Source organism: Rhizoctonia solani, chromosome 9 (genome assembly GCF_016906535.1).
Source record: "Rhizoctonia solani chromosome 9, complete sequence".
Classification (NCBI taxonomy): domain Eukaryota; kingdom Fungi; phylum Basidiomycota; class Agaricomycetes; order Cantharellales; family Ceratobasidiaceae; genus Rhizoctonia; species Rhizoctonia solani.
The window spans coordinates 2,075,326-2,103,036 of record NC_057378.1 but is presented as its reverse complement, the minus strand read 5'-3'; the positions used below and the strand labels follow the sequence as shown (position 1 = coordinate 2,103,036).

The 27,711-nt window shown below is 42.3% G+C and overlaps 3 protein-coding genes across 3 annotated transcripts; 2 read left to right on the top strand and 1 right to left on the bottom strand.

Annotated features, from left to right (window-relative positions):
* Window positions 1-16,869: 16,869 nt before the first annotated feature.
* RhiXN_08161 (epoxide hydrolase) lies at window positions 16,870-18,665 on the top strand (the record flags this gene model as incomplete). Its single annotated transcript, XM_043327977.1, has 12 exons — window positions 16,870-16,873; window positions 16,926-17,047; window positions 17,093-17,223; window positions 17,289-17,462; window positions 17,522-17,672; window positions 17,731-17,786; window positions 17,843-17,933; window positions 17,981-18,014; window positions 18,073-18,144; window positions 18,209-18,404; window positions 18,461-18,513; window positions 18,571-18,665. 12 exons carry the CDS (start codon window positions 16,870-16,872, stop codon window positions 18,663-18,665), a joined length of 1,179 nt encoding a protein of 392 aa, XP_043183362.1.
* A 976-nt stretch (window positions 18,666-19,641) lies between these two features.
* RhiXN_08160 (phosphotransferase enzyme family protein) lies at window positions 19,642-21,167 on the top strand (the record flags this gene model as incomplete). The annotated part of the gene is made up of 5 exons (XM_043327976.1): window positions 19,642-19,950; window positions 20,007-20,120; window positions 20,158-20,384; window positions 20,435-20,705; window positions 20,769-21,167. 5 exons carry the CDS (start codon window positions 19,642-19,644, stop codon window positions 21,165-21,167), a joined length of 1,320 nt encoding a protein of 439 aa, XP_043183361.1.
* Window positions 21,168-22,344: 1,177 nt separating this feature from the next.
* On the bottom strand, window positions 22,345-27,090 carry RhiXN_08159 (Retrovirus-related Pol polyprotein from transposon TNT 1-94; the record flags this gene model as incomplete). Its single annotated transcript, XM_043327975.1, has 10 exons — window positions 22,345-22,736; window positions 22,794-22,889; window positions 23,034-23,135; window positions 23,187-23,450; window positions 23,505-23,583; window positions 23,650-24,215; window positions 24,264-24,308; window positions 24,378-25,244; window positions 25,425-25,834; window positions 25,898-27,090. The coding sequence occupies 10 exons, from the start codon at window positions 27,088-27,090 to the stop codon at window positions 22,345-22,347; spliced, it is 4,014 nt and encodes a 1,337-aa protein (XP_043183360.1).
* Between the last annotated feature and the right edge of the window lie 621 nt (window positions 27,091-27,711).

Genomic DNA, 27,711 nt, shown 5'->3' with positions numbered 1-27,711 from the left:
GGAGGGGTTATTACCATATATATCCACTGTCAAAGATATATATGGTATATATGATGCACAGTGATATATTAATAATATAAGTCGCTGGGGGACGTTGCACTCCCCCCGCCCCCCTAGCCGCGGGCCAATGTTAATGGAGCCCGCGGGCGAGGTCTGAATATTATATTATTATAGAAGAGATTATGTCATCCCCCCCCCCACCTCAAATCCGTAGTAGTTTAGTATAGTATTTGATAAAGGACTGGAGGGGGGGAGGTCATGTGACCTGGACTTAGAGAATATCACTAAGTCCAGCCATGTCGACCATAAGTCTCTTATATGTGGGAACCTGGGGTTTCTGAGTGCATAAGTGCGAGTATATGCGTGTTTCCGGTGGCCGTAGTGTGTACCATGAGTGCCCTGGTATGTGAATAGAGGGCACAATAGGGGTGTGGCTCATGACAAGAAGAACACAACCCCCACCACTGGTTATCACCTATCCAACTCCCACCCAACACCCAACAAGCATGAGCCCCCCTTGACTCAAAGGGAGCAAAGCCATGTGACTTGCCCTGCTGTTTGTGGGTCTGAAAAAAGGTGAGATCCTTGAAAATGTAGTCAATCACTTTGAGACTGACCTTGAGCTCAAATTTCTTCCCAGATACTCAAAAATCTTGTGTGTTACTTGTCCTTGTCAAAATGGCCCTGCAGCCAGCCATGATACTGCCAACCAAGTACAGGCAATGGTAGTTAAACCTGCCCTCCCCCCTCAATTGTAGTTTCCATGTGTCATATAGAACTATGTAACCAGTATATATTAAATAACTTATCCACCTACATACATGATTGAGTGCCCCAAGTCAGTTGCTGCAGTATCAAAGATAGTTATGTTTGTTGATTAGTCTATGATTGGTCATCAGCAGCTAATCTTCTGCATTGGATCACCAGACTGGGAGTCTATTCAGTGGGTCAAAAGAGTAGGATCAATGTCCAGCAGAGTTCTCACAAGCCTGCAATTCAAAAAATAGGGATGTTGCACTTATGATATTTGAGATACACAGCCACCACATGTCTAAGTTACAAAGTCCCAAATCAAGGCAGGGAACACAAAGAGACATTTTGCATAAACACAATCAAAGGGGGGGTCAGCCCTTGTAATCCAGACTCAAGCATAAATCCAGTGGACAGTTAAGTAGCGCTGTAGCTGTTGAACTCTAATGTATATAGATGTATATATAAATGTATTACTAAACTAAACTAAATTGTATACAAAATTAAAGACAGTAAAAGAGAAGTAGAGAGAGAGGTGAGGATAAAGGGCTTGTGTGCAGGCCTTTATATATCCCAAGAAACCTACCAAGTCATATGGCAAAGTGCTGTGCATATGACTGTGCATTGAATGACTTGTACTTACTGACTTGATTACTGTGCATGGAACATACTAGAAGAATCTAGTATTTACAAGATATTTCAACAGTAGCACTCACAATTGACAGCACCCATGATATTGATTTAGTCAGTGAACCCCACACACATAAGCTACACTCCCTTTCTTACACATCTATATACAGTCAAACCTCTTGACTACAATACTGATGGTGGTATTTCATATTGTGATTTAGAGGCAACAAGGGGTTGGGGTAAACAAGTGCAAGCAGGCCAGGAGAACCAGCTTCTGGCTGCAGATTCCTTATGTAACTGCATATATGCTATATACAAAAGTCAAAAAAGGACAACTATAACAAACATAGGAAATGAGTAGCTACAGAGAAATACAATGAAAAAAAAGGGAATAATTAGGTGTCCTTGCCAAGAGTCAACCCAACTTTGAGTCTATGTACGATTTCTTCCTCTGTTGCCTCATACTTGGTTTGTACCTGTTCACCTGGGCCCATTAGCATCCACAAGTTCTGGAAGGCTGGGCACATAAAGTTAGGTTGATTTTCCATTTTGTTGACAAGAACTTCTTGTTGTTGGATTGAACAATTGTTATCAGGAACCAAGGGTGATGAGGCAAGTCCAGTATGGTGCCAGCAAATTGCAATTGTCAAGGGTGAGACAGTGGCCCATGCATTGTTCAAGAATTCCTGGGTATATGCTGCACTTATGTCATTGTGGCTATGTTACAGTGAGAAACAGGTGGCATATTTCAAATAAAATATGGGAGACAAGAAGCCCAGTGATTCTGGTGGTTTAGCTATGACAAGGGGAGTGTAGTCAAGGGGTTCCAAACTGTGTTCAAGAGCATAGTGTGGCAGGCATTACAATACCTTGATGATAACCATATAGAATCAAGATTGTGAAGCAGACAAGGTGAGGGAATAGAGGGTGAGAGCAGGGTATTGGCAGTATATATACATATTATCATATCAACTTGGGCTGACTCTGAGACCAAATCCCTGCTGTGTATCATAGCCTGCGTAAATACACAATACACTATCTTAAATTTGGTGAAATTGCATATTGAACAATTTGTTATATTAAGCATGATCTGTAGATTAATTAGCAGAAGTCAGATTTAAGCTAGCGCTTTTGCTGATGTTAATGTTTGCAGTCAAATATCTTGCTATTGTTGTGGTCAAAATAGTTTGGTTAGAATCAAGGTCAAACTAGAATCAGCTGTAGGCCACCAATGTGTCAACTTATGCTTCTGTATTGTCACTTTGTAACTCATATGTGTTGGGGTGACGCCTGTGAAATACCAAAAAACATCAACCAATATTAGACAAGTGAGATTACACTGTGGTGTGATAAGATCCTGAAAATCAGTACATCAGTAAAAGATTCCTTTTTTCAGTAGGATATGGCCTGAAAATTACAATGTTAGTATGCCTCCCTCAGCATGAATCAGACTATGGAAGAATTGATACCTAAAATCAGTATGTATTGATCTTGATTTCAGCTCAATTCTCACTTAAACACATGCACTGATTTCCAGTATCACCGTGTACCCAAAAGCTACAGATAGTCCAACCCTGGGGGTTGGATGCCCGGGAATCTGTACCCTACCGGAGGTAGGTATGCTTGGTTGGGGTGCGGATGTGAAAGTCCGGTCCCTGGTGGGGTTTGGATCCTCGTCTTCTTCTGGGGTCGGACTCTTGCCGGGGTTGGATTTTGGTGCCGGTTGAATGCGTTGAATGGCCCGGCTCTATGGCGCGTGTTGGATATTTATGTATAAAATCTTGGCTACACTTTCAGATAAAGGGTTGGATCTCTTGAGAAATTGTAACAGTTGGTTTCCAAAATAAACTTCTTGATTGCTTGCTAGACATTAGTTAGACAAACAAGTCATGTGACTGAGAATCATTTTTGTATCAATCTCTGTATAAGGAAACCCTCAGTCTGTATATATTATCTGTCTCTTGAATGTTCTGTGATATCCATCAGCTTGGCTGCTCTGGTTGTGCTTTTTTGCATCCGGTGCATTTTTGTGCAATCCATCCGCCTGTGTGCGTGTCCGCGCAACTGTCCACGCAACCGTCCGCGCAACCATTGCTGCTGCTGCTCCCGCCTGTCCTAGACGTTGGTAAGGACGTCAAGGGCAAGGGCGCTTGTGGCCGTGTGGCTAAGTACAAAGGACCGCTTAAGGCAGTGTGGGATACCCTACAATGTCTAACTACTAAACTACAATGGCCAAGGCCTTAAGGGCAATGACAAGCTACGTGAGTACAGTGGAGTCGACGCTTAAGGCGTTGTGCTACTAAGTGGATCTGGCTGTAAGGCCTTGTACAATGTGGGGATTCAACAAGAGGTAATTGACCTGGGTGTTACCATGGTCGGTGTGCCTCCTTATATATTCTGCAAGCTAGCTAATTACAAATGTTCTATATCAAATACTGTATCAAATAAGAACCCCAATCCGCAGTTGGCCTTACTCATGCATACGTGTCACTGATGTGTCATAGTGATGTCATCAGGTGGAGGTGGCTACGTATGCTGAGGTAAGCGTGGATGGGGACGTGGCTCGGCGCTTAGCATATGATATAAGCGCCGAAGTCACGTGATCGAAAATGTTGTCTGTTTGCTTTTGTTTAAATTCGAGAAAATGGGAATAAATTCCCTGGTATCAATTGTGTCTACAACACCGCCCTACCAAGGTATATAAACGCCTGCCCTCAGACGTGCATGAGTTTCCTCCCGCTTGTCCTCCCGCCCCCACCTCTGACCCTTCCTACTTAGCTGCTATACGCCAGCTAAAAAAAATAGCTAGAATTCTGTAAGTAATTCCAAAGTTATGAAACCCGGCATTGAGCTAATTGATTCTATGCCACAAATGTTTTGGTGGCCTCATGACACATTGATTTTTCCCTATAGTTATATTACACCTCAATTCACAAAGTAGCATACATTTGCTTTGCTAAAGTAAGTAGTTTAACCAAAATAACCTACCACTCAGTTGATGCACAGGCCAATGGGTTCAACATGGAGTTTCAAGAACTTTGAACAATTGTTGCTGCCACCTCCAACAAATCAAAAGCTCAGCTGCAGCACTGTGAGTATTCAATCCCCCCCCCTTTTTTTTTGCTTGCTCATTATTTGCTCTTTGTCAAGCTTTCGCAGTAAGTCCGTTTTCACCTGTATCATTCAGTTGTCTGCGTCCGTGCAAGTATTGGTTTCAGGACTATCACTATGCTTTTTTTGCGCAGCCTTCCATGATATAACGTTTCCCCCATGTTCTCCGCCTCAGCACCCTTGAACCGGACAACGCGTATCCCACATCTGCTCTGGTACCGAATTGTCCGAGCTAGGGTTTAGGCATTGATTCATTGTGTAATGTATTTGGTATTTAAGAATGTGATTCAATTGTCATTATTGTTAACATACAAGAAACCGCACCCAGAGGTTGGATTCTGTGGAGGTTGGATTGAGGGGGTCAGATTGTGCACCTACAAAAATACTGGGAACGGGGTCCAGATTAGTGCAAGGGTTGGATTTTGCCAGTAATCCAGACCCGGGGGCTTGGATTTACCTTATAGCAAGTTTGCACCCCCAGGGGTCGGATTGCTGAGGTTGGATTGTCCGTACCTTTGGGGTATACGGTGTATTATAACCTTGTACAGTGTTAGGAGAAGATTGGTTTATGCCAGATAAATGAATCTATACCTCAAAGGGCTAGTTGTCCCAGGGTTTCACTGGGACTAGTAATGTTTAAGAGAAGCATCAAGAAACACCATATCAAGGGGAGTATAAATAGAGTTGGCAGGAAATTCCCTGTCAGTGACCAGATTTTGCAAACTAACAGGTCTTGACTGAATTTTTTCATGTTTGTGGAACTTGATAAATGCATCATTTATGAAGCTTCCTCAATGTCTGTGAATGAATTTGGCTTCTGGTCTATCAAAACAGTTGGGAGCTAGAGCTATTTGTGCTTGATCTTTTAGAGATACTGTTACAACCTCCTAACATATACCATTAGAACCGCCTCTTTTTTCTAATATTTTTACTATTTTTTACGGACTCAATATCTCTTGTTTTTTGATCATGTGACCTCCAGCGCTTATCAAGCCAAGATGCCACGCCAAGATGCTGTGCCAAGGGCACTTAGGAGAAATCCACGCTTCTGCGCAGTCTGCAGCATGCTTCTCTTTTCATATTCAAACTTCTTTTCTCACAAGTTTTGACCACCTGTAGATAGTTCTCTTGTGTATAAATACAAGAGGGAAATTGCTTGGAGACACCAAGTTGATTTTACCTTGTCTCATATTCATTGAGGAGGCACCCAGCCAGCTAAGTAGCCAGCCCCCAGCAGTAGCACTAACATGACCCCCTTGATCTTACTCATCACACCTCCCAGGCCTAAGGCCCCTTTGCCAACCATAGTTAGCAGGACGCCTTAAGTGTCAAGTAGATACAGTAGTTAGCCTAGTAGACTAGTCAGCTTTGTCTTAGATATGGCCTTAAGCGCCTGCCTCTAGTGTGTGACCAACTGTACAGTTGGGTCACAACAGATACCCAAGATCTTGTGTTGTATAGCATCAGAATCTATTGACATATTTTCAACTATTTAGCATGATTTCAGCAGAATAGCTTAAGACAAGTTATTTATGACAGCATGATCCCATAGGGAGTGCGCAACAGAACTAATTGATAAAAAAAAACAATTGCCCAACATCACAGTTGACAGGCAATAGTATCTGGACTGTTATTTCTTCTTCTTTGCTACCTTAGAATCACTAGACACCTCTTTGGCTATAGGCTCAATCATCTCTTCAGCTCTGGCATTGGTTACCCCTAAGACCAAAAATATGAAAAGGGGCCTTTTCATGCAAGTTAAACTGTCCTAGACATCTGTAAGGACGTCAAGGTTGCAGGCGCTTGTGGCCATGCAGAAATACAAGTGTACCGCTTAAGGCAGCAAGGTACTACCCTACAACATCTAACTACTATCCTATGGTGACCAAGGCCTTAAGGGTGTTGGCAAACTAGATAAGTACAGTGGAGTTGATACTTAAGGTGTTGGTACTACTTAGTGGATCTGGCTGTAAGGGCTTGTACAATGATGGAGTGCAACAAGAGGTAATCAACCTGGGTGTTACCGTGGTTGGTTGGCCTCCTTATATATTACAGAACTATACTAATTACAAATACTTGTGTGTGGGAAGAGAAGCCCAAGATATGAAATGAGAACCCTGCTCTGCAGTTGGTCTTACTCATGCATACATGTGACTGACGTGTCATAGTGATGTCATCAAGTGGAGGTGGCTACATGTGTTGAGTAAGCGCAGATGGGGATGTGGCTTGGCGCTTAGCATATGATATAAGCGCCAAAGTCACATGATTGAAAATATAGTCCAATTGTCTTTGTTTAAAATTGAGAAAATGGGAATAAATTCCCTGGTATTGAGTGTGTCTACAACATAAGCTATAGGGCATACCAGTGAGAGATGAACCATTACCAGTGGCGGCAGTGGCAAAGGTATTAGGAGGTTTCATCACTTGTACTTTGTTCCAAATTGCTTTGTACAGAGTCCAACTTTCTACTGTAACCACTATCAACAAACAGTCAGCACTCATGGCAGGTGATTATCACAAGCAATTATGCTTATGTTTTACACAACAAGCCATGCCACCCATTTTGTTTAGTAGTCAGTCAGGTGAAAGTGATAATGAAGCTTAGGTTGTGGTTGAGTGGATGCTTTTGAGTAATTTGTACAAGAATTTATATCTCACAATTATATCCTCAGGGTTTGCCTCCAAATGCCACCAAGTGGGGATGGGTGACTCTAAACTGGAAGACTCATGGCTTTAGGTATACAGCAGTGGTCTGTTGGTTGCATAATCTATTGCTCTAAACTATTCTGTAATTGAGGACCAAAGCTATATGATTTGCTAAATTTTAAACACAAGGAAGCAAACTAGAAGTTAACTTTTCTTTTTGAAATACACCAGCTACTTAGTGGGGTGTTCTTGATGATTGGCATACAGCTGAAAGGAAGATCTATTTTGCAAGGGATCCTAAGATTGTTCAAGACATTTGTCAATATTAAACAATCTAGACAGCAAGTTTCAGTAGAAAGTGCAAGTACAATAGCATTGAGGCAGTTTAATACTTGATATTTACTCTCCATACTGTCAGAGCCAACAACTACCACAAGGTAAAGCCCAACAAGCTATTGCCTAATATATGACTTATCAGCTAGTGGGATCCAACAATGCTCAAGGCAACTGCCAGATAAAGGGGTGGACAAGACCAAATATAGTAAAGTGCACTAATGCTATAAAGATAGCAGGGCAAGGAACCTTTGACAGGGACTGGTATGCTCTCAGGCAATACTCTTAATTGGATGTCTTAGGGTAGTAGATGTGGGATGGGGATAAGAGGTTGAGTTCTGAGGCTTAAGGCTCTCAGAACCCTCCTTATATATTCACAGAGAAGGGGAAGAGTAATTACATGTACAAACATCATAACAAAGATAAGGTCACATGACCAGAGATAAGAAAACAAGATCACATGACTAAAGGTCATGTGATGAGATTACATAATAAGCGCTCAGCGTGTCATGACCCATGCCTTTGCTGGCATGTCTCCTGACCAAGCCACCTACTAATAGGACATTCCACAGTCTTTAGAAGGCCGCATATACTCACATATATGCAGTCAGAACTGTCATTACTCTAAGGGCTCATGACTTAGAGACTGACAGTCCACCAGGGTCACATGACCTCCCCCCCTCCAGTCCTTTATCAAATACTATACTAAACTACTACGGATTTGAGGTGGGGGGGGGGATGACATAATCTCTTCTATAATAATATATTATTCAGACCTTGCCCGCGGGCATTAACATTGGCCCGCGGCTAGGGGGGCGGGGGGAGTGCAACGTCCCCCAGCAATATATATTATTCATATATCACCGTGCATCACATATACTATATATATCTTTGACAGTGGATATATATGGTAATAACCTTTCCAGATATAGGTTATGACATTGAAATCAAGCTGCTTACCTATACCCAGTATATATATACATATATATGTGTATATGTATTGCCTATAGGGGATGTGGGGATGACTAATGCCCCTACATCAATGATGCATCATATATATGAAGAATGAAGGTCAACCCCTTGGTACTTGGATTACCTTAAATGGTAACTCTCCTGCCAAAACAGGAAATACCTAGGTCAAGAAGGTATTGACTGAGGAGTTACCAAATAAGGAAGTCCACCTTCCCTTTTGGGAAGATTACAAATCAACCATGACAAATCCAATCATGTTTAGTCATCAAAGATTATGAAATTGATGCTGACAAAGATGAATTAGTCATGAATTTGATTTGACACAGCCACATCACATGACCATATATGTCATTTCAAATAATGTCCCATTTGTCATGGTAATGCCACTGTCATGTGATTGTGGCTGTGCGGGTGACCGGCTATCCTGGGCCGGATTGGGGAATAGGATTACCATAAAAGGAAATTTGGATGAGTCATATTGGAGTGTGGCTGTGCACACCATGTGGATGACTCATCTTTCTAGAAGGTTCTGGAGCTTCTTTTCTTCCAACTTCTTCCAATATAGTATCTTCTCCACCAGAACTTCTTTTCACCGGTTCTTTTACTGCTTTCTGATTGGCTAATCAAAGAAGACCCTGATGCTTCTTTGACTCATACTGCTTCTTGAGGCTGTGCTGCAATTTGAAATATGTATATAGACCCAAGTGAAGCCCAGGTATATAAAGGGGTGGGGACAGCTGCTTAAAAACCAGCTTGTTTTTCCCCCCTGTCTTTGAACCCAAAAACTTAGATAGGTCCAGGGAGGCATGCTCCCTTAATGTGTGAACTTGTGACCATTTATTGGTGATCACATGACCATTGTGTGTAAACATGAGTAAACATTTGATATCATGAACTCTCTCTATCATGATGTCAGAACATTAAGGTCTCCTTCAGGCAATGGAATGCTTTTGGTCCAGCTTCCATTCCCTTATCCTTGCTTAATCAACCATATATCTAACTAGTAATCATACCTTCCCCAAGTCAGCATAGGTCAAGATCATACTACTTACTCAGAAGGGACTGAGTCTTACAACATTGAGTACTACTTCTTACTCTTTCTGAGGGGGTTTAGGGTCCCCCCTCTATCTAGGTCATAGGAATAATAAGGTTCTTGGAGAGGGGAGAGCTTGGTTCAATTCCAGCTAACCTTACCTATTGACATATCTACTTATACTCAATGATCAACAACTTTTCCATTATAAGGAAGAAGTCTTTCTTACCTATCAGTCAACTCTTGCTTCAAGACTACTTGAGAGGATTGATCTTCACCTCTAGCACACAGACATATGGTTAAGCACCCTTTCCATCAGTTTGATCAGTACTTCCTTGGATCATGGTAGGGATGGTAGAGTGTGTGGTCTGCTAAAAGGCTGGATCATCCCCAGCTAGCTTTACCTCTCCTACTTCATGGTCTTTCATCTGCTTTGGGTCAGTAAGGCTCTTGGTCTAGCTCTATAAGTCTGGTTCAATTCCAGCTAGCCTTACTTGGACCCTGGGAGGGAAGAAGACAGTCTCTAAATGGCCGCAAATATTGGTACTTCCTTAGATCATGGTGGGGATGGTAGAGTGTGTGGTCTGCTAAAAGGCTGGATCATCCCCAGCTAGCTTTACCTCTCCTACTTCATGATCTTTTATCTGCTTCAGGATCAGTAAGGCTCTTGGTCTAGCTCTATAAGTCTGGTTCAATTCCAGCTAGCCTTACTTGAACCCTGGGAGGGAAGAAGGCAGTGATGAATGACTGCAAATATTGAACAAACAGCATTTTGTTGAAAATTGGTCAAGTCATTTTCAATAAGTGCAATTTCAGGTCCCCTAAAACTTGCACTAAAAGGGGGATAGAGTAGAGAGAAGACAGTAGGGTTACAGGGTGGTAACTACTCCAAGGTCAAGAGGAGAGTTACAACCATGTCACTACTTTCAACTAAAGGCTATGGAGGATGGACTATCAAGATGAACCATGTGTAGTTGGCCAATGACTGTTGGCCAATTACTGTCAAAAAATGGGAAATTTTTTTTCTGTCCATTCAGTGCTGGTATCCTGTTAGAGGTAGCTTTCCTCTTATTTTGCACAGATCTAGGTCCCCTAGACTTGTGCTTAAAAGGGGGGCAATGTCATGACCCATGCCTTTGCTGGCATGTCTCCTGACCAAGCCACCTACTAATAGGACATTCCACAGTCTTTAGAAGGCCGCATATACTCACATATATGCAGTCAGAACTGTCATTACTCTAAGGGCTCATGACTTAGAGACTGACAGTCCACCAGGGTCACATGACCTCCCCCCCTCTAGTCCTTTATCAAATACTATACTAAACTACTACGGATTTGAGGTGGGGGGGGGGATGACATAATCTCTTCTATAATAATATATTATTCAGACCTTGCCTGCGGGCATTAACATTGGCCCGCGGCTAGGGGGGCGGGGGGAGTGCAACGTCCCCCAGCAATATATATTATTCATATATCACCGTGCATCACATATACTATATATATCTTTGACAGTGGATATATATGGTAATAACCTTTCCAGATATAGGTTATGACACAGCGCCTAAATAACATAAAGATGCATATATCCATAAATCTTCATGAAAATAGCGCATATATTCACTATTTCTTTGACTTAGTGGATTCTAAGGTGGTCACGCCTCTAGGGCATGACAATACCTCTGTTGCTCAGTTTTTTCAAGAGCTGCCCTGGTAGAGTTAACTGTGTTGAAATATCAGTCTCCCAGATCCAATATGTAATCCTTGCACATGTTTTTACTGACATTTGGACTTACACATATAAAAGTGTTCTGTATTGATTCTTGTGTACCTCAGCTCACTATCATATAGTAGAACTGAGGTATGTATCATATCTTTCTATTCTATTCATGTATGCTTATAATCCTGTAGATACAATATCATCTAGGTACAGTATACGCACAACTTCACTGTAACCAGTCCTTGCCCAATGGTGGCTTTAGCTGGGGCTCCAATACATTATTTACCACATTAGCCAGTTAAGAAATAAGAATAAAGTCCCCTTTGAGCAAATTAATTGTTAACAGTCTCAAGTCAATAGCAATTGTTGGGGGGGGGGGTTCTATAAGTTGGAGGGTCATTTAGGAGTAAATGCCCAACAAGGAGCCACTTAATTCACTTGATTGTAATCAAATAATGGTACATTTATTTAGGTTACTAACAATAGCATTCAGAGAAGATAATGGGTGGAAGGTGCAAGCTTTGTGATTCCCATCAAGTGGTTGGTTTATCTGATTACATGCGCTTTATTAACATTGTTTTCACAACCCTTAGGGTCATGTGAGACTTTCTAGCAAGCAAGCCTTATACAACTGGCTTTTGGTCTTTGTTAATGCCAGCTGTCAGACAGCCTTTGAAAACTAGTTTCAGGTCTTTAGTTATTTACAAGGCCCCAAAAGTATCCTTTAATTCTGGACAACTAGACAAACATCCAGTTGCTGATGCCAAGCTTGGGGCAATACAATACACCAAAGATGTGCAAATCACTATAGGCTATTACAGCATGTTATTGATCCTTGTCCATGCTTTTCACCTGAATGCTTGATTATGGACCAAAAGCGCTCAAATACAAGGGATTGTTTATTTGTAGGTTTGTGGCAATCCCATAAGTGGGGTAAGTTTGGGCTTAGATTCCCTATCAGATGACTAGCCAGAGCCTTCAAATGATGACACAAGAGTAAACAATGATAGCAGAATGTTCTGGTATAGCAGTCTTTAGATCAACAATTAGCTGAAACAGTGAAGCCTTGCCATTAATACCACTCAATGCCTTGAAACATATATCCATCATCTAAGATTCATTTCTGCATAATGAGTCTTTGTTGACACTGACAAAACTGCTGTATATATGTGCTGTTCCAGGATATGTAATAGTATATCACAGTGCAATTTTAGGGACCAAGCACCCCTAATCTTATCCATCATTTGCCACTCAGGTAGTCTGTTATGAATATGACATTCCTTTTATAATCTGTACTTATTTTATTAATTACACAAGTAATCTTACAGTAAATAGATGAGATTAAGATGCAAACTCAGGTTTTCAAGGTCTCTCTATCCAATTGCAACCTTTGCAAAACCTATAAACCTCAGGAACACCCTTAATATGCAATATCTTCAGCATATAGGCTGTTTTCTCACTCATTTGAATATATATAAATTCAGCTGAGTAGATAAACAGTAACAAGTAATATTTCTCTTGTTTGTAGTATTCATTCTTCAAGATTCTATCTTGTGGCTACACACAGAAATATTCAGGGTCCCCCCTGTTGCATAGGCAAGTGCTCTGGCGCTTAATCAGCACTTAAGCGCCGACGCACTAAATGCACCTTTTCTCCATCACCCGGGCATCCCACACTGCCAGATTGCTTGCGCTTAGGTGCGCCTGTTTGTGCGCTCCGGAACGCTGGGTCAAACTCCCAAAACGGACAGCATTTGGCGGAGTTAGGCCCTATTTACTGTAAGTACCCAGTACAGCAGTATCCTACCTTTGGGACTGTTTACTTCAAGGATGAAACACTTAGCCTTGGGACATCCAAGGACCCACACAGGTAAATAATGCCTTGAGGCAAATATTAGGAACTGTTATTTGTTTACTATGTACCAAAGTATTGGCTCCCTCAAGTGTTTCAGTTGCCACATGTACCTCCTGTACCCCCTCTTGGTATCAATCATGTATATACTTGTTTGTGTGCCTTCTCAGGGTATAAAAGCACCCTGTGAAGACGCTTCTTATGTATCCATTTATCATACTTTTACTGTTATATATTGACATATACACACAAGCCTTTAACAGCTTATCTGCACATTTACTTTAGTGATTGACTCACTGTAAACAGCATAGGAGGTTATTTGGCGCACTAAGACCATAGGCCAGTCCCAACAGACACAGGGTAACCTATTAGAGTGCTTACTGCAACCCTGTGTCCCTTGACTGTCACAGTAGTTGAGTCCAACATTGAGTATAGTGCAACAATACTGTAAGGCTTGTTGTGATTGAGTGATAGTGTTTCAATCCACCATACCCCTTATATTGTAGATAGCCTTATCTACAATATCTCATAAATCCTAGATATATTTTAGGTACACCCCATAAGTCTTAAGTCTTACTTAAGCATATATAAGTCCTATCCTTATTAGGCAAATCCTATAAATCCTGTACATTAGTCAGGTAACCCTCTTACTTAAGGTACTATCCCAGAGACCTTAAGTATACATACCCCTAGTCACTTAAGCTTAAGTAACATTAGCTTAAGGTACTATACATAACCAACCACCTGCACTTCTGTTGTACACCACTGTAAGGTGGGTACTTGCTAGTGGCAGGTGCTTACAGCCGTACTACTACAGACAAAGTTATCTAACTAATCTACTCTAGGCTATACTACTAGCGCTTAAGGCGCTCTACTACTAACTACTGAATGCAAGGGGGCCTTAGGCCTGAGAGGTGTGATGAGTAAGGTAAGGGGGGTGAGTGTGCAATACTACTGGGGGCCAGCTACTTAGCTGGCTGGAACCTTCTCTAATGAGTAAGAGACAAGGTAAAATTGACTTGGGGTCTCCAAGTGATTTTCCTGCTGTATATATAATCAAAGGGGCACTATCTACATGGTCTTTGCGCATGAGAAAGGAAGTGTACATGTGAAATAAGAACCATGCTGCAGGCTGCGCAGAAGTGTGGATGTGTCATAACCTCCTAACATATACCACTGGATTTGTATGATTTTTCTCTTATTTTTAGTATTTTTTCCGAACCCTTTATCTTATGTTTTTCAATCACGTGATCTCGGCGCTTATTATGCCAAGATGCCGCGCCAAGATGCTGTGCCAAGGGCGCTTAGGAGAAATCCACACCTCTGTGCAGCCTGCAGCACTCTTCTTATTTCCATTGTGTACTTCCTTTCTCACATGCACAGACCATGTAGATAGCGCCCCTTTGCCTATATATATAGCAGGAAAATTGCTTGGAGACACCAAGTCAATTTTACCTTGTCTCATATTCATTGAGGAGGACAACTCAGCCAGCTAAGTAGCCAGCCCCCATTAGGTCTCAGACATTAACCCCTACTTAACTCATCACACCTCTCAGGCCTAAGGCCCCCTTGTCAGTAGTATAGAGTAGTTGGTTGCCTTATGCAACCGTAGTATAGCCTATTAGTTAGATTACATAAAGTTTGCTTGTAGTAGTACGGCCTTAAGCGCCCGCCTTCACCAGCGTGTACCCACCTTACAGTGGTGTACAAAAGGATGTCTCTCAAGCGCCCTTGGCACAGCATCTTGGCACAGCATCTTGGCATAATAAGCACCAAGATCATGTGATTGAAAAAGTGAAGATATAGGGTTCGTAAAAAATACTAAAAATAATAGAAAAATGAGGCAGTTCTGATGGTATATGTTAAGGGAGTGTAACAACTTCATGGTTGCTAGACTATTTGTTAGGAGTTGTTTATTCCTGATACACCTAGCATATATTCTGCATATATTCTGCACATATATTCTGATTCTTAATACTAATTACTGTCTATTCCCATATAAATTTTGTATATAGTAATTCTTTCTTACTCCTGTACTTACACAACTCTTAACATAGTCAGACAATGCTAATGGGTAATAGTGATCAATGATGGTACCAAATGGGTGTTCAAATATAAGGCTTCAGTAGAGCATTGTCAATGACCATTATTTGGACCTGCAAGGTCATAATGATTCAATGTTGGGGTGTGTGTGTGCATCCAACTCAATTATTGATGCTGTTAGTGTATCTTGGCAAATTGTTATTGTTTACTGATTTGATGCACCATATTCAGAGACAATTTTTGGAATGGTAGTGTGATGCTCACCTGGCCTGCAATACATTATGTGGGTTCCTTGGCCATAGAGACTTTCATACTATGACTGCCATAGCCATAAATAATTAAGATGCAGTAAGCAATTTTGGATGTGATTTAAATGCTTGTACCACCTGACACATTTCTGGGCTCTATTGGTTGGGTTTACTTTGATTGGCAACATATTATCTGATCAGCTAAATAATCACAAGCATATGTCATCTGGTGCATACTTTGGGGTTCAAATCACTTGATATTGTAAACACACATATACCCAAGGGATTTATTCTGATTTTCTTGATTTTAACCAAAGTCAAACAGACAACATTTTCAATCACATGACATTGGCGCTTATACCATACACTAAGCACCAAGCCATGTCCCCTTCTGCACTTATTTGGCTGACATAGCCAACTCCACCTATGATGTCATCATGACATGTCAGTGACACATATGCATGAGTAAAGGCCAACTGTGGAGCAGGGTTCTTATTTCATATGTAATGCTTCCTTTCACACACACACCTATATTTGTAATTAGCTTAATCCTAGATGCCATGACCTACTCCATTCTTTCCATGAGTCCTGACCTTGTCAAGCCTCCAACACACCCATGTTGCACACCAACATGACCTCAAGCACGCATATACTTGCACATATGCACTCAAAACCTCCAAGTTCCTACATATAAGAGACTTATGGTCAACATGGCTGGACTTAGTGATATTCTCTAAGCCCAGGTCACATGACCTCCCCCCCTCCAGTCCTTTATCAAATACTATACTAAACTACTATGGATTTGAGGTGGGGGGGGATGACATAATCTCTTCTATAATAATATAATATTCAGACCTTGCCTGTGGGCTCCCTTAACATTGGCCCATGGCAAGGGGGGCAGGGGGAGTGCAACATCCCCCAGCAACTTATATTATTAATATATCACTGTGCATCACATATACTATATATCTTTGACAGTGGATATATATGGTAATAACCCTTCTAGATATGGGTTATGACACTAGAATATATAAGGAGGCCAACCAACTATGGTAACACCCAGGTCAATTACCTCTTGTTGCATCCCCATTGTACACAGGGCCTTACAGCCCAGGTTCACTAAGTTACTAAGTAGATACATTGTCCATAGCGCCTTAGACACTATCATCACTGTACATACATAGTTTGCCAACACCTTACAGTGCTTGGACATCATGGTTAGAAGCCTCAACATTGTAGGGTAGACACTTGCTGCCTTAAGCGGTATCCTTTGTAATCTCACACAGCCACAAGTGCCTGCACCCTTGACGTCCTTACAGATGTCTAGGACACTTGATATATTTGGACTATCAGGTTGATGATCCTTATTGGGCTTCTTGAAAAGTGTGATACTACCCTCTGGTGGCAAGTGAGCATGGACTAGACACCAAAACTTAACTGATGACTCAAAGATGATTTTGGCCATTGGCCTCAAATGACTGCATTTCACCACCTTGCTGTTTAGGAGTGTGAGAATTGCCATAATCAGATATGCATGAGTATCTGGTGCCACCCTTTCCTAGTGGGTGCACTAAATACTTATATGCACAGTGTTTTCTGCTTTCTTATTATTATTCACCAACACCCAGGACAATGCATCCCAAATATACTTCTGCTCTTTTGCTCTCACTCCTGGTGCTATTGGCTTGTTGTATAATGTCAAGCCTTTCAAGGTAAACCTGTCAGCCAAAGTACCACATTTGAAAGACTTGGTTTAGCAGACTAAGCTACCCGGCTACTCTGTTCTTGGGAACACTGGTGCTGGTGTCTCCCTTGATTGGCTTAAAGCAAGGCAGAAGGATTGGCTGAATAAGTTTGACTGGAGCAAGGAAGAAGCTGCAATGAACAAGTAAGTTATATCTGGACCTCATGCACCTTGGCCCAATATAGTCACTTATTAATGTGCATTGCTAGACTCAACCATTCCACAGTTGATATTGGGAACATCACTGTTCATTTTGTTCATCAGCGCTCTTCAGATCCTAAGGCTATTCCAGTGTTACTGACTCACGGATGGCCTGGGTCATTCTACAAATTTCACAATGTTATTAGTCCTCTCAGTAATCCCGGGGGAGATTCAAATGTCTCGTATGTCCACTGACCAGACTTCTACTTAAAGATCAACATTTACTAAACTTTTATGGCAGGTTTCATGTGGTTGTTCCCTTGATGCCTGGATTCAGTTTCTCTTCTCCCGCTCCTATTGGTAGGAATATTAACATGACCGCTGACTTGTTCAATACACTCTTGACCGAGGTGTTGGGCTACAAGAGTTATGCGGCTGCTGCTGGCGACTGGGTGCGTAGATTCGGTTTCAAGCAATAACATCCATGACTAATCTCTTTGATTTCAATAGGGCAGTGGCGTCAACTGGGCACTGCAAAATAACCATGCGGACACACTTCGAGCAGTGTAAGTTTTCCTTGTATACTGCTTACGTTTAAATTTTTGACTGATTGCATGCGTAGTCTGTATGACGGTCTCATACCACAGCTAGGCCCTTCGTATGAACAAATTGCCTCTGGTCCACAGTTCGCAGAAGATGTTAAGAATCTGACAGTGAAACAAAAGAAAAGAATAAATAAAAACGCTGATTATACGACCAGTGGAAACGGATACTTTGTGGAGCATTCTACGAGGGTAAGCCTGATACATAATTTGTTGGGTTGTCTGAATACCAACGACCTACCTCAGCCAGCAACTATTGGCTTGGCGTTGTATGATAACCCAATTGGACAGTTAGCTTGGATAGGAGAAAAGTTCTTGGAGTGTTAGCGTCTTGTATTCTCGGTATGCATACACTCACTAAAACATTTTGCCAACTGTGGGGTCAGATCCTCAATTTGGGGTTTCCCCATCCACGATCACAAACAATACGATCCTAACGGAGGTTTCTATTTACTATCTGACCGGAACTTTCGAGACGGCGGGGAATACCTACTACCAGAACTCAGCAGGATTTAGCACTAATTTGCTCCACGCGAAAACCAATGTTCCTATGGGATTCGCTTCGTACTACTTTGATATTGCGTACGTCTCCTAACTTTAATCTACCGAGATCAATTAGTTAAACTAGGAACATGCAGGTATTACCCGCCGTTCTATGTCGCGAAGGTTGGAAATCTTGTATACTATGCAGGTAAGATGGACCTAAGACCGGTAATGAATCATTGGCCAACTATGTTCACACATTCAGACCATCCACGGGGAGGGCATTTTACTGGCCTTGACAACCCAGATGCATTGATCGGAGACCTCCGCAAGATGATGGGACAATGGTACTACGCATAGCCGTATATGAAACCGCGTTAATACTACAATGAGTACAACATAAATCCAGTCGGTTTGTTACTTGTCCCAGTCAGAGGAGTTTTCTTTTTTCCTGTAACCCCAAATTCTCATAAATTCATATTCCGCAATGTTATAGACGTAAGTATCATCGTAATGTGAGCTCTATTCTACCAAATATATTTATAGAATGACTTCTATCCACATTGATCAAGATGATAGGGTGCTTCTGGTAAGGTAAGGTGAAAAACTGCTAGGTCACCTTCGAATGAAGCCAAAAATTGACAGTTGTTTTAGTCCGACAGAATATGAACTGTGCGGGGGCCTAACTTGTAGACACGTCTTTCAAGATGCTATTGGCTAATTTTACTCAAGTATTATTTTATACGGTATAATATCAATATACTAGATTTCCGTAGGAAATAGGCTTTCTGACAAACGTGCCAAAAATGGTCTTTGTAAACGCCCAGGATCTTTTGACCTGGTCAATTACGTAGACCGTTTGGTACGATTCTGACTAATTGTTTGAGGAAGCCTCAGAGTTCATAAAGATACATAAAGACGTCCGGTAAGTTTACAACCAATACTACAAGACTGTTTCTTAGGGGATTTCCGTATCTTTGATTGACGCAGGGCCTCTAAAATAGGTTTTATCATGTTAAACAATAGATGCTGATCGTGTAGTGGATTTGCAGTCACGATCTCTGCTGCGATGACTGAATTTAATAATCCTACAAGCTTAAATCTAGCGCTGCATTGCTCCACGTGCAAACTGGCTCGAGCTTAAGAAAATCAACGGATTGTGGTCGAGTTAATTTCCTGATTTACAGGCTCTGCCTGGAAAGGCCCAGGAATCACGACACCAGCATGCATTAAATCAGTCCTGGTCACCTGATTCATGTCCACGTGCCACAAGCCTTTGAGCAACCATCAAAAGTCCGCGCGCAGTCTCTGAGTAACTGGCACCGTTTTATAGGACATGGATAGTAGAGCGCCCGACTCTGATACTTTCTCTACTTTCACTTACGATGATGCTGACGTCGAAGCCCTCAGTATGACCAGGCTCGAACGCGCTATATTCGAATATTTTGGCGAGAGGTGCACATTGTCCAAGCTTGGAGAAGGGGGATATCATAAGGTACCTTATTACTACCTCCATATACCCACATCAGCTCTAATCAGGACGGTTAAGTTTTACAATATAGTTACCCCCGCAGATTTCAAAATTCCCGATGTCTTCGTTAGAGTGGCGTCTTCCGCTTTCCCCAAAGATAAGATGCTTTCTGAGGTATATTCTGCCGACTTGTTGCTACGAGTAGCTGTGGACTGAGCCGAGTCATGTAGGTTGCTACCTTAAGGTATATTTCTGCTTATACATCTATCCCAGTTCCTCGAGTCTACGCGTGGAATACCAATACATCCAATCCCGTCGGAGCAGATTATATGATAATGGAAAAGGTACATCCATTGCCCGGCAATTTAATATGGTCTGAAGTTTTTCTACGCGATAGATACCAGGAATCGCTCCATACGGCAGCAAGTGGAAATCTCTGCCGCTAAATATCAAGCTGAAGGTTGTAACGCAGGAGCTGAGCACTTGGCCGCTCTGTTTTCCCTGCGATTCCAACAAGCTGGCTCTTTTTACCCCTTGGAAGATGAGGACTCAAAAAAAGCCAAGGTCGGGCCGATCGTATCGCTACCGTTCTACCGCATGCTCGATGGGTAATTTGTCACCCCAATATTCCTCTATGTGTCCAAACGAAACTCGACAGCTTACGAGGCTCTTTCACCTCTGCATCTGAATATCTTGCGACTCCTCTTCATGTCAAATTGATTGAAGCGGATCGTCTTCGTCAAGATGTCTTGCTCGATATTTCTGGAGAGGACCCCGTCAGCAAGCTTGAATATGCAAAAAGAGTACTGCGGCAAGCCGTTGGACTCTGTCAATATTGTCCTGGAGATGCAACAATTCCAACCACCATTAGCACGCCGGATCGACCCTTTTCCTTTTTATTGGACGACTTTCGACTGGTCAACATATTGGTATGTTTTCACAGTATGCGGGTCGGACCTTTTAATACGCTTAACCATTGAGCAAAAATCTAGATAGACGAAGAGAACGGCCAGATCAATGGATATATTGACTCAGAAGGAACTACCATTGCGCCACTATGGCAAGTGGCAACAGCTCCACAGTGGATTCCTGATCCTAATGGCGACACGGCCAACTGGTACGGCGGAACGCCAGAGGACCAAAGGGCGTTATGGTCGGCATTTCATCAGACCATGGACGAGCACGACACGACAGGGGATTGGAGAAAAGCATACGAACTTGGTGAACCTTATCGGGAATTCGCGGGTCGCTTGGATCTTGGGTTTCAGCAATGGGATGAGAGAATGGAGAGTTGGCTTGCGAGACGCCTCGAATGGGCAGAGAAGCATCCTGGAGTTGGCATCCCTGGAGGAGTACTCATCGAGACACCCAATAAAATGACAGGAGAGTAGAAGTCGTGCACTTGAATTTCAGCTGTAGATCCTTCCCCCCTATGCTGTCACTTTAGTATTATTGGTAACTATCAGGCTATTTGTTTATTTTTAGTCGAAGTGTCAGTAGCGCCGTGGAGTTTGCAAGAGGCTCATTTGGGGATAACACTGCTTGGAGCCTCGGAATTTGGCATTGGCCAAATGAGCGGTAAATGACTCAGGTAACCAAACTTCTGTGCAGATACTACCCTCAATTTTGCGTCGCGAAAACTGGGAATCTGGTGCATTGTGTCGGTAAGGCGAGTCTCAGAGTGATAACCAATCCATTGGTTAATCCAACCTATAATATCAAGACCATATACGAGGATACGAGAGCATTTTGCCAGTCTTGACAATCCCAAAGAGTTGGTTGAAGACCTTCGAAAGACGATTGAAAGTGGTACTACGTATCGCTATGAATACGTGCTTAATATCAGCTGGTACAATACGAATCCCGTCAGTTTGCTACTGACTCTGGTCGAAGTTTTTTTTTCTTTTTTCTTTTTCTTTTCTTGCAGCCACAGACTTCCCCAAGCTCAAAAAGTGATAATTTGTTACTATATTTATCACAATCATGCCATAAGGTCTATTTTACCAAGTATATTTATGTGACGGCGTCGATCCATATTGGTCAATGAGAACTCTGTACCATCAGGGTCCTTCAATTGTGTGCCAAACAGTAGTTCTTAGGCATTCATATTTCATTCGAAGAAAAATCTGGTAATGAATGATGCATTCGTAAACAAGCGACGGTGAGCAAGAGCTTTGTAGAAAGAAGTAAAATGTATATAGAAACAAATATATATTAAGATCTAACTAATTACAAAGTATGAACGAGAGTGAGATTGAGAGAGAATAGGATGAGTCGTTAGGAGGCAGAACAAGCCCCCCTTATATACCCGTGAACCAACCAGTCGAGTCACTTATAGGGGTGACGCATACTTACTGCGCTTTACTGCGCATATAGCTTATTGGTTAGTTCGCACTGACTCGATTACATGGAAGATACTAGATTGTTCTAGTATGTACAAGTTATTTCTACACTCCCCCTTAATCGAGTCACACATTTACAGATATACATATTGATTCAATTCATTCGTTATAGTTCACATTTTCAGTTTGTACAGCTATTTTGTAATATAATTGAAATTGCTTCTTTCTATTCAATTTCATTCTCCTTAGTTTCCTCCAGCTGTTTGCCTAGTATCAATTGCATAAGGTATCTGAATTGAGGAGCGGCTAATGCTTTAGTAAAAGCATCGGCCAAGTTCTCATTAGTTTGTACGTACAGTGTAGTTACCTTACGTTTCTTGATTATGTCTTGCATGAAGTGGTGTTGAATATCAATGTGTTTTGATCGTCCGTGAAATTGCAATTCGGCAGACAGAGCGAGAGCGGCGAGATTATCTGAAAGAATTAAGGTTGGATTGTCAGTAGTGAAGTTGAGTTCTTCAAACAATTGACGCATCCATAAGGCTTGAGCACATGCGTGAGATAACAACATGTATTTGGCCTCCATTGTCAATAAAGCAACGGTGGCCTGCTTCTTAGCTGACCAAGAAATAGCAGCGCCGCCTAATAGAAAGACGTGACCAGAGATTGACTTACAATCAAGTAAATTGCTTCCCCAGTTGGCATCAGAATAGCCAATTTCACCAAAGTTGTTTGTTGATTGCCAATACGTCAGTCCAAGGGCCAAAGTGCCTTTGAGGTATCAAACCACGCGATTGACAGCAGTCACATGTGCGGGTCTGTAGCACGTAGTGAATTGTGCTAAGTGAGCGACAGCGTAAGCAATGTCCGGTTGGGTACATAGAGCAGCATATAGTAACTTGCCTATGTACGTACCATAATTGAATTTTGGTTTGGTACCTTTGTATTGCGTGAGTTGAGTTGTCGGACTGATTGGTGTGTCGGCCGGGTAAGCGTTGTTGAGTCCTGCAATGATTGCTAGGTTCTCAATGTAAGTTTTCTGGTTGAGGTGGATGGTGCCGGACTTACAGTTTTGAACAATAGCAATGCCTAGGAAATGATGGATATTTCCTAAGTCTTGCATGTCAAATTTGTGTAAGAGTTTGGCTATGGCAGATTCAGTGTGATTGCGTGAAGTAATAACAATAGAATTGTCAACGTGCGTAGCAATAATGGATATGCAAAGCTCACCCTCAGTGTTGACCATGCGTTTGTACACGCACGCGTCAGTAAGGCATGGCGAGTATCCAAGGCTTTTGAGCTTGGTATCGTATAGTTTGTTCCACATGCGGCCTGCTTGTTTCAGACTGTAAATTGAACGTTTTAGTTTTAATACTTGATTTGTACTGTCTTCAAAATATGGGATCTGTCCCATGTATAATTCTTTGTTTACTTTTGCATGTAGGTATGCAGAATTAACATTGAGCTGTCGAATATCCCAATCATTTTGGTTAGCAATGGATAACAGTAATTGTATCAAGTCAAGACGTACTACAGGTGCAAACGTCTCATCAAAGTCAATACCAGGTTGTTGGCTGAAACCTTGGGCTACTAGTTGTCCCTTGTAGCGGGCTGGTGTGCCGTCGGCGTTACGCTTGAGTGTGAATACCCATGCGTTTCCGATTGCCTTGTGTCCGGGTGGTAGATTGGTGAGATTGTATGTATCCATTTTCTTGAATGTACTAACCTCCTTTGCCATGGCTTTTTGCCATTCCTCTGCGTCCAGTCCGGCAAGCGCTTCCGCAACGGTTGGGTGGTTGTTGGGCGCGGATAGCTTGGCGGCATAGGCCCATTTGTGTTCCACATCCCCGGGCGTTGCCAGGGTGGTATCCAATTTGGTTGAAGTCAATTCGGATAGGTTGAGGTAGCTGAATCGATCATTGAGCAAGTCGGATAAGGATGTGTCCAGTTTGGTTGCTGGCGGGGTTGCCAGCAGGTAGGCAAGCTTGGACGGGATGGTAGGGGCGGATAGTATGGAGGAGGTGTTGGTGGAGAAGGTATATGCGTCAAGATCAACGTCGGAGCTGTCGGAGTGCATGCTTGCGGCGTTGGGGAGGTCTAGTACAAGGTTAGTAGTCTTGTTTGTTGCTCGGTTATTAAGCTGACCTGTCGCAACGTTGTCGGGGAGTTTAATCCTGACTCTGCCACGTTCTCATTGGAGGGAGACGTGAGTAGGGTTAGGATTCCTACTGCGGGTTCAGGCTCCGGTTGAGACGTTACCTTTGAGCGCATTGATTGTTTGTAGAGTAGAGTTAGAAATAGAATTATTACCAGTGCGCATAACAGGATTGTTGCAAATGGTGGTAGGTTTGGGAACAACAGGTTGATTGAGCAATTGCTGAATAGGTTGAGTTGGTTTGTTGGATGTCAATTCGTTGCTCAGCGGTTTGGTTTTTATACCCGTATGTTCTAATTTTTTGATTTTTATTTCTTCACTATCTACATGCGCTCCCCCTGTTCTAGTATTTTCTATTGGTTGTTGCGCAGCGCTGTTAGCTTGCGTCATCTCCCCCTCAGCGGGCAGAGCAACCAATTCTCCCGGTTTGGGTTTGCCGTTATCAACTTCTTTGATTCGTGCATGACTTGGAAAGGTGACGTTTCGCAAGTGCAATATGCGGTTTGATCCTGACTTGTAGTACCGCCAGCTCTTTCCTTGGACGTCTGATATGCCCACAAATATTGCAGTCATTGTCTTAGGGTTGAGCTTAGACAAGTCTCCACCTTGATTTAGTACGTAGCACTTACTTCCCCAAGGACAGAGTGTATTAACGTTGGGTTTAATGCCCCAGAAGGCTTTGTAGGGCGTTTTCCAGAACGTTCCGTGCACTTGCGTAGGCACGCAATTCTTTAGGTAGCATGCGTATGCTATGGCCTCGCTCCAAAGAAACTTTGGGGCGTTTGACTCAAGTAGCATGGCTTGTGCTTTCTTGGTGAGTGTTTGATTCAACCTTTGAGCAATGCCGTTTTGTTGGGCTGAATACGGGGCCGTAGTTTCCAAAATAGTCCCCCTTTGAGCAGCATGCTCAATCCAGTCTTTATTCACAAATTCCCTACCGTTATCAAAGCAAACTTTCTTGATTTTCTTATCTTTTTGTGTATTTAGTATTGCTTAGAATGATTTATATTTGTTCAATGTTTCATCTTTGTGTCTTAAGAAACCTAAACAAGTAAATCGTGTAGCTACATCCGTGAATGATACATAGTACTTGTATCAACCGATTGAAGGAGTTTGGGCCGGTCCCCATACATTGGTTACTACTAACTCACCTATATCGGAGACTTTTGTTGCCAATTCTTTGGGGAATGGTTGTGTGTGGGCCTTTGTTTGTGCGCATACATCACATTCAAAGTTAAGTCCAATGGCGTCGTCAGCTATTTCCATACCTTTTACAGCGTTGGTGTTTTTTAGGCGTTGGAGAGCTTGCGGGCCGATGTGCCCAAGAACTTTATGCCAGTCAAACCAAGTTTGACCAGTTTGTTTAAGGAGTGCCAGTTCAGTGGACTTATTGTTTGCGTTTTGTTTGTTAATGTAGCGCGCATTTATTTTCCACAAATTCCCTTTTGCGCGTTCTTTGAGCTTTGAACCATAAGTAATACATTCATTGTTTGGCCCATATATTACTAAGCGGTCTTGATCCATCGAAACTCGGAAGCCTTTATCAGTTATCAAAGATAGACTGATAAGGTTCACAGGTGAGCTTGGCACGTGAGCTACATTAGTAAGTCTAATAGTAACGTACTTGTTTGTCTTGGGGTCACTGAGACATTCAAGTTCTATTGTCCCTCGGCCGATTATTGGTTCGCTTCTGGATACGCCAGATACGTGTCCCAATGACTTGCTATATTTGGAAAATAAGTTCCAGTTGTTAGATATGTGAGTTGTTGTTCCGCTATTGGCTATCCATGAGTTTGTTAGCTTACTAATGGTTCCATATGATTCCTCAATGGTCAAGAATGCGTAGTTGGCAGATGTGGACTTTTCCACGGCTATATGCGTTCTAGCATTGTTAAATTGGGTTTTATTTGGTAAGTTTATTTGTCTGTTTTGTCCATTACCTTTATTTCCTGATTTGAATGCACCTCCGCCGGGGCTTTGGCACTCAGCTATCCAATGGCCGAGTTGTCCGCAGTTGTTGCATTTCGACTTAGTCTTATCTGGACCTTTACCATTGGTACGTATAGCTCTATTTACAGTTGATTTGTTTGTACTAAAGAATGCCTTTCCATCAGTACCTCTAGTATTTCTTTGGTGGGATTCTGCTAATATTTGTGACCTCAAATCGCTGATTTGATTTGCTTGTTTGTTCTTGTTGTCTAGATTGAATTGGAAGTTTACAGATTGCGTAAACGTATCCCAGCTATCAGGTAAGCTTGCGATGAGCGTCGTTATCCAATCAACCTCAGTGCATGAGTCCTTACTGATACTGTTTATTTGTTGGTACCATCCGTGCATTTGCTGGATGTGTTCCTCAATGTCTTCACCATCGGTCATCCAATGACTGAAGAATTGTCTCCGTAAGTCAATGAGTCCAACAGTACCTTTGACTTGGAATGTGGCTTCTAACGTAGACCAGGCGTCGGCGGCAGTTGTACAACCTTGTATGTGAGTAAGTACACTTCCGTCAACTCTTAGTCTTATGTTCAATAGCGCTTTGCGGTTGGCTTTAATCCAAGACGCATATAAGGGGTTGTCGCTGTCGACTTCCAAGTCAGGTAAGCGGTTACCTTCATCGTCTTTACGGCCGGTGATCGCAACTTCTACCTTAGAGTTCGGTTTAAGTTTTGATCCGTCTGCGTGTCCATATAAATCAAGGTCGGTGAGTACGTCCTCCATTTGGATACGCCAAACGTTATAGTTGTTGGCTCCTCGTAAGGGAGGGATCCAATGCAAACTGCCAGCGCCGCCGGCATTTGCTCCTGAGGGGTCAGTCATAGTGACTAAGGGTTAGGTTGAGTACTCGGTATGTATATATAGGTTTCTATGTACAAGTAGGCTATAAGCGTTCAGGCGGGGCTCATAACCTGTAGAAAGAAGTAAAATGTATATAGAAACAAATATATATTAAGATCTAACTAATTACAAAGTATGAACGAGAGTGAGATTGAGAGAGAATAGGATGAGTCGTTAGGAGGCAGAACAAGCCCCCCTTATATACCCGTGAACCAACCAGTCAAGTCACTTATAGGGGTGACGCGTACTTACTGCGCTTTACTGCGCATATAGCTTATTGGTTAGTTCGCACTGACTCGATTACATGGAAGATACTAGATTGTTCTAGTATGTACAAGTTATTTCTACAAGCTTCATTGGTGAACTCTCGGGAAATCGCGGCTCAATATTGATCGAGTTCGCCAAATTAATAAGGTCTGGTCATGTGACCGTTCTCAACACTCCCTTCAAGGACCTCGTCAATGTTGCCAGCCCGCGAGCTCATAATTCTCAATTATGGAGAATTAGAACATCAGAAATTATCACCTCTAGCCTCCTCAATACTAAACGTCGACCACTATTCGGCACCTCGGAGTACATAGACACACTTGAGATCTATGTCTG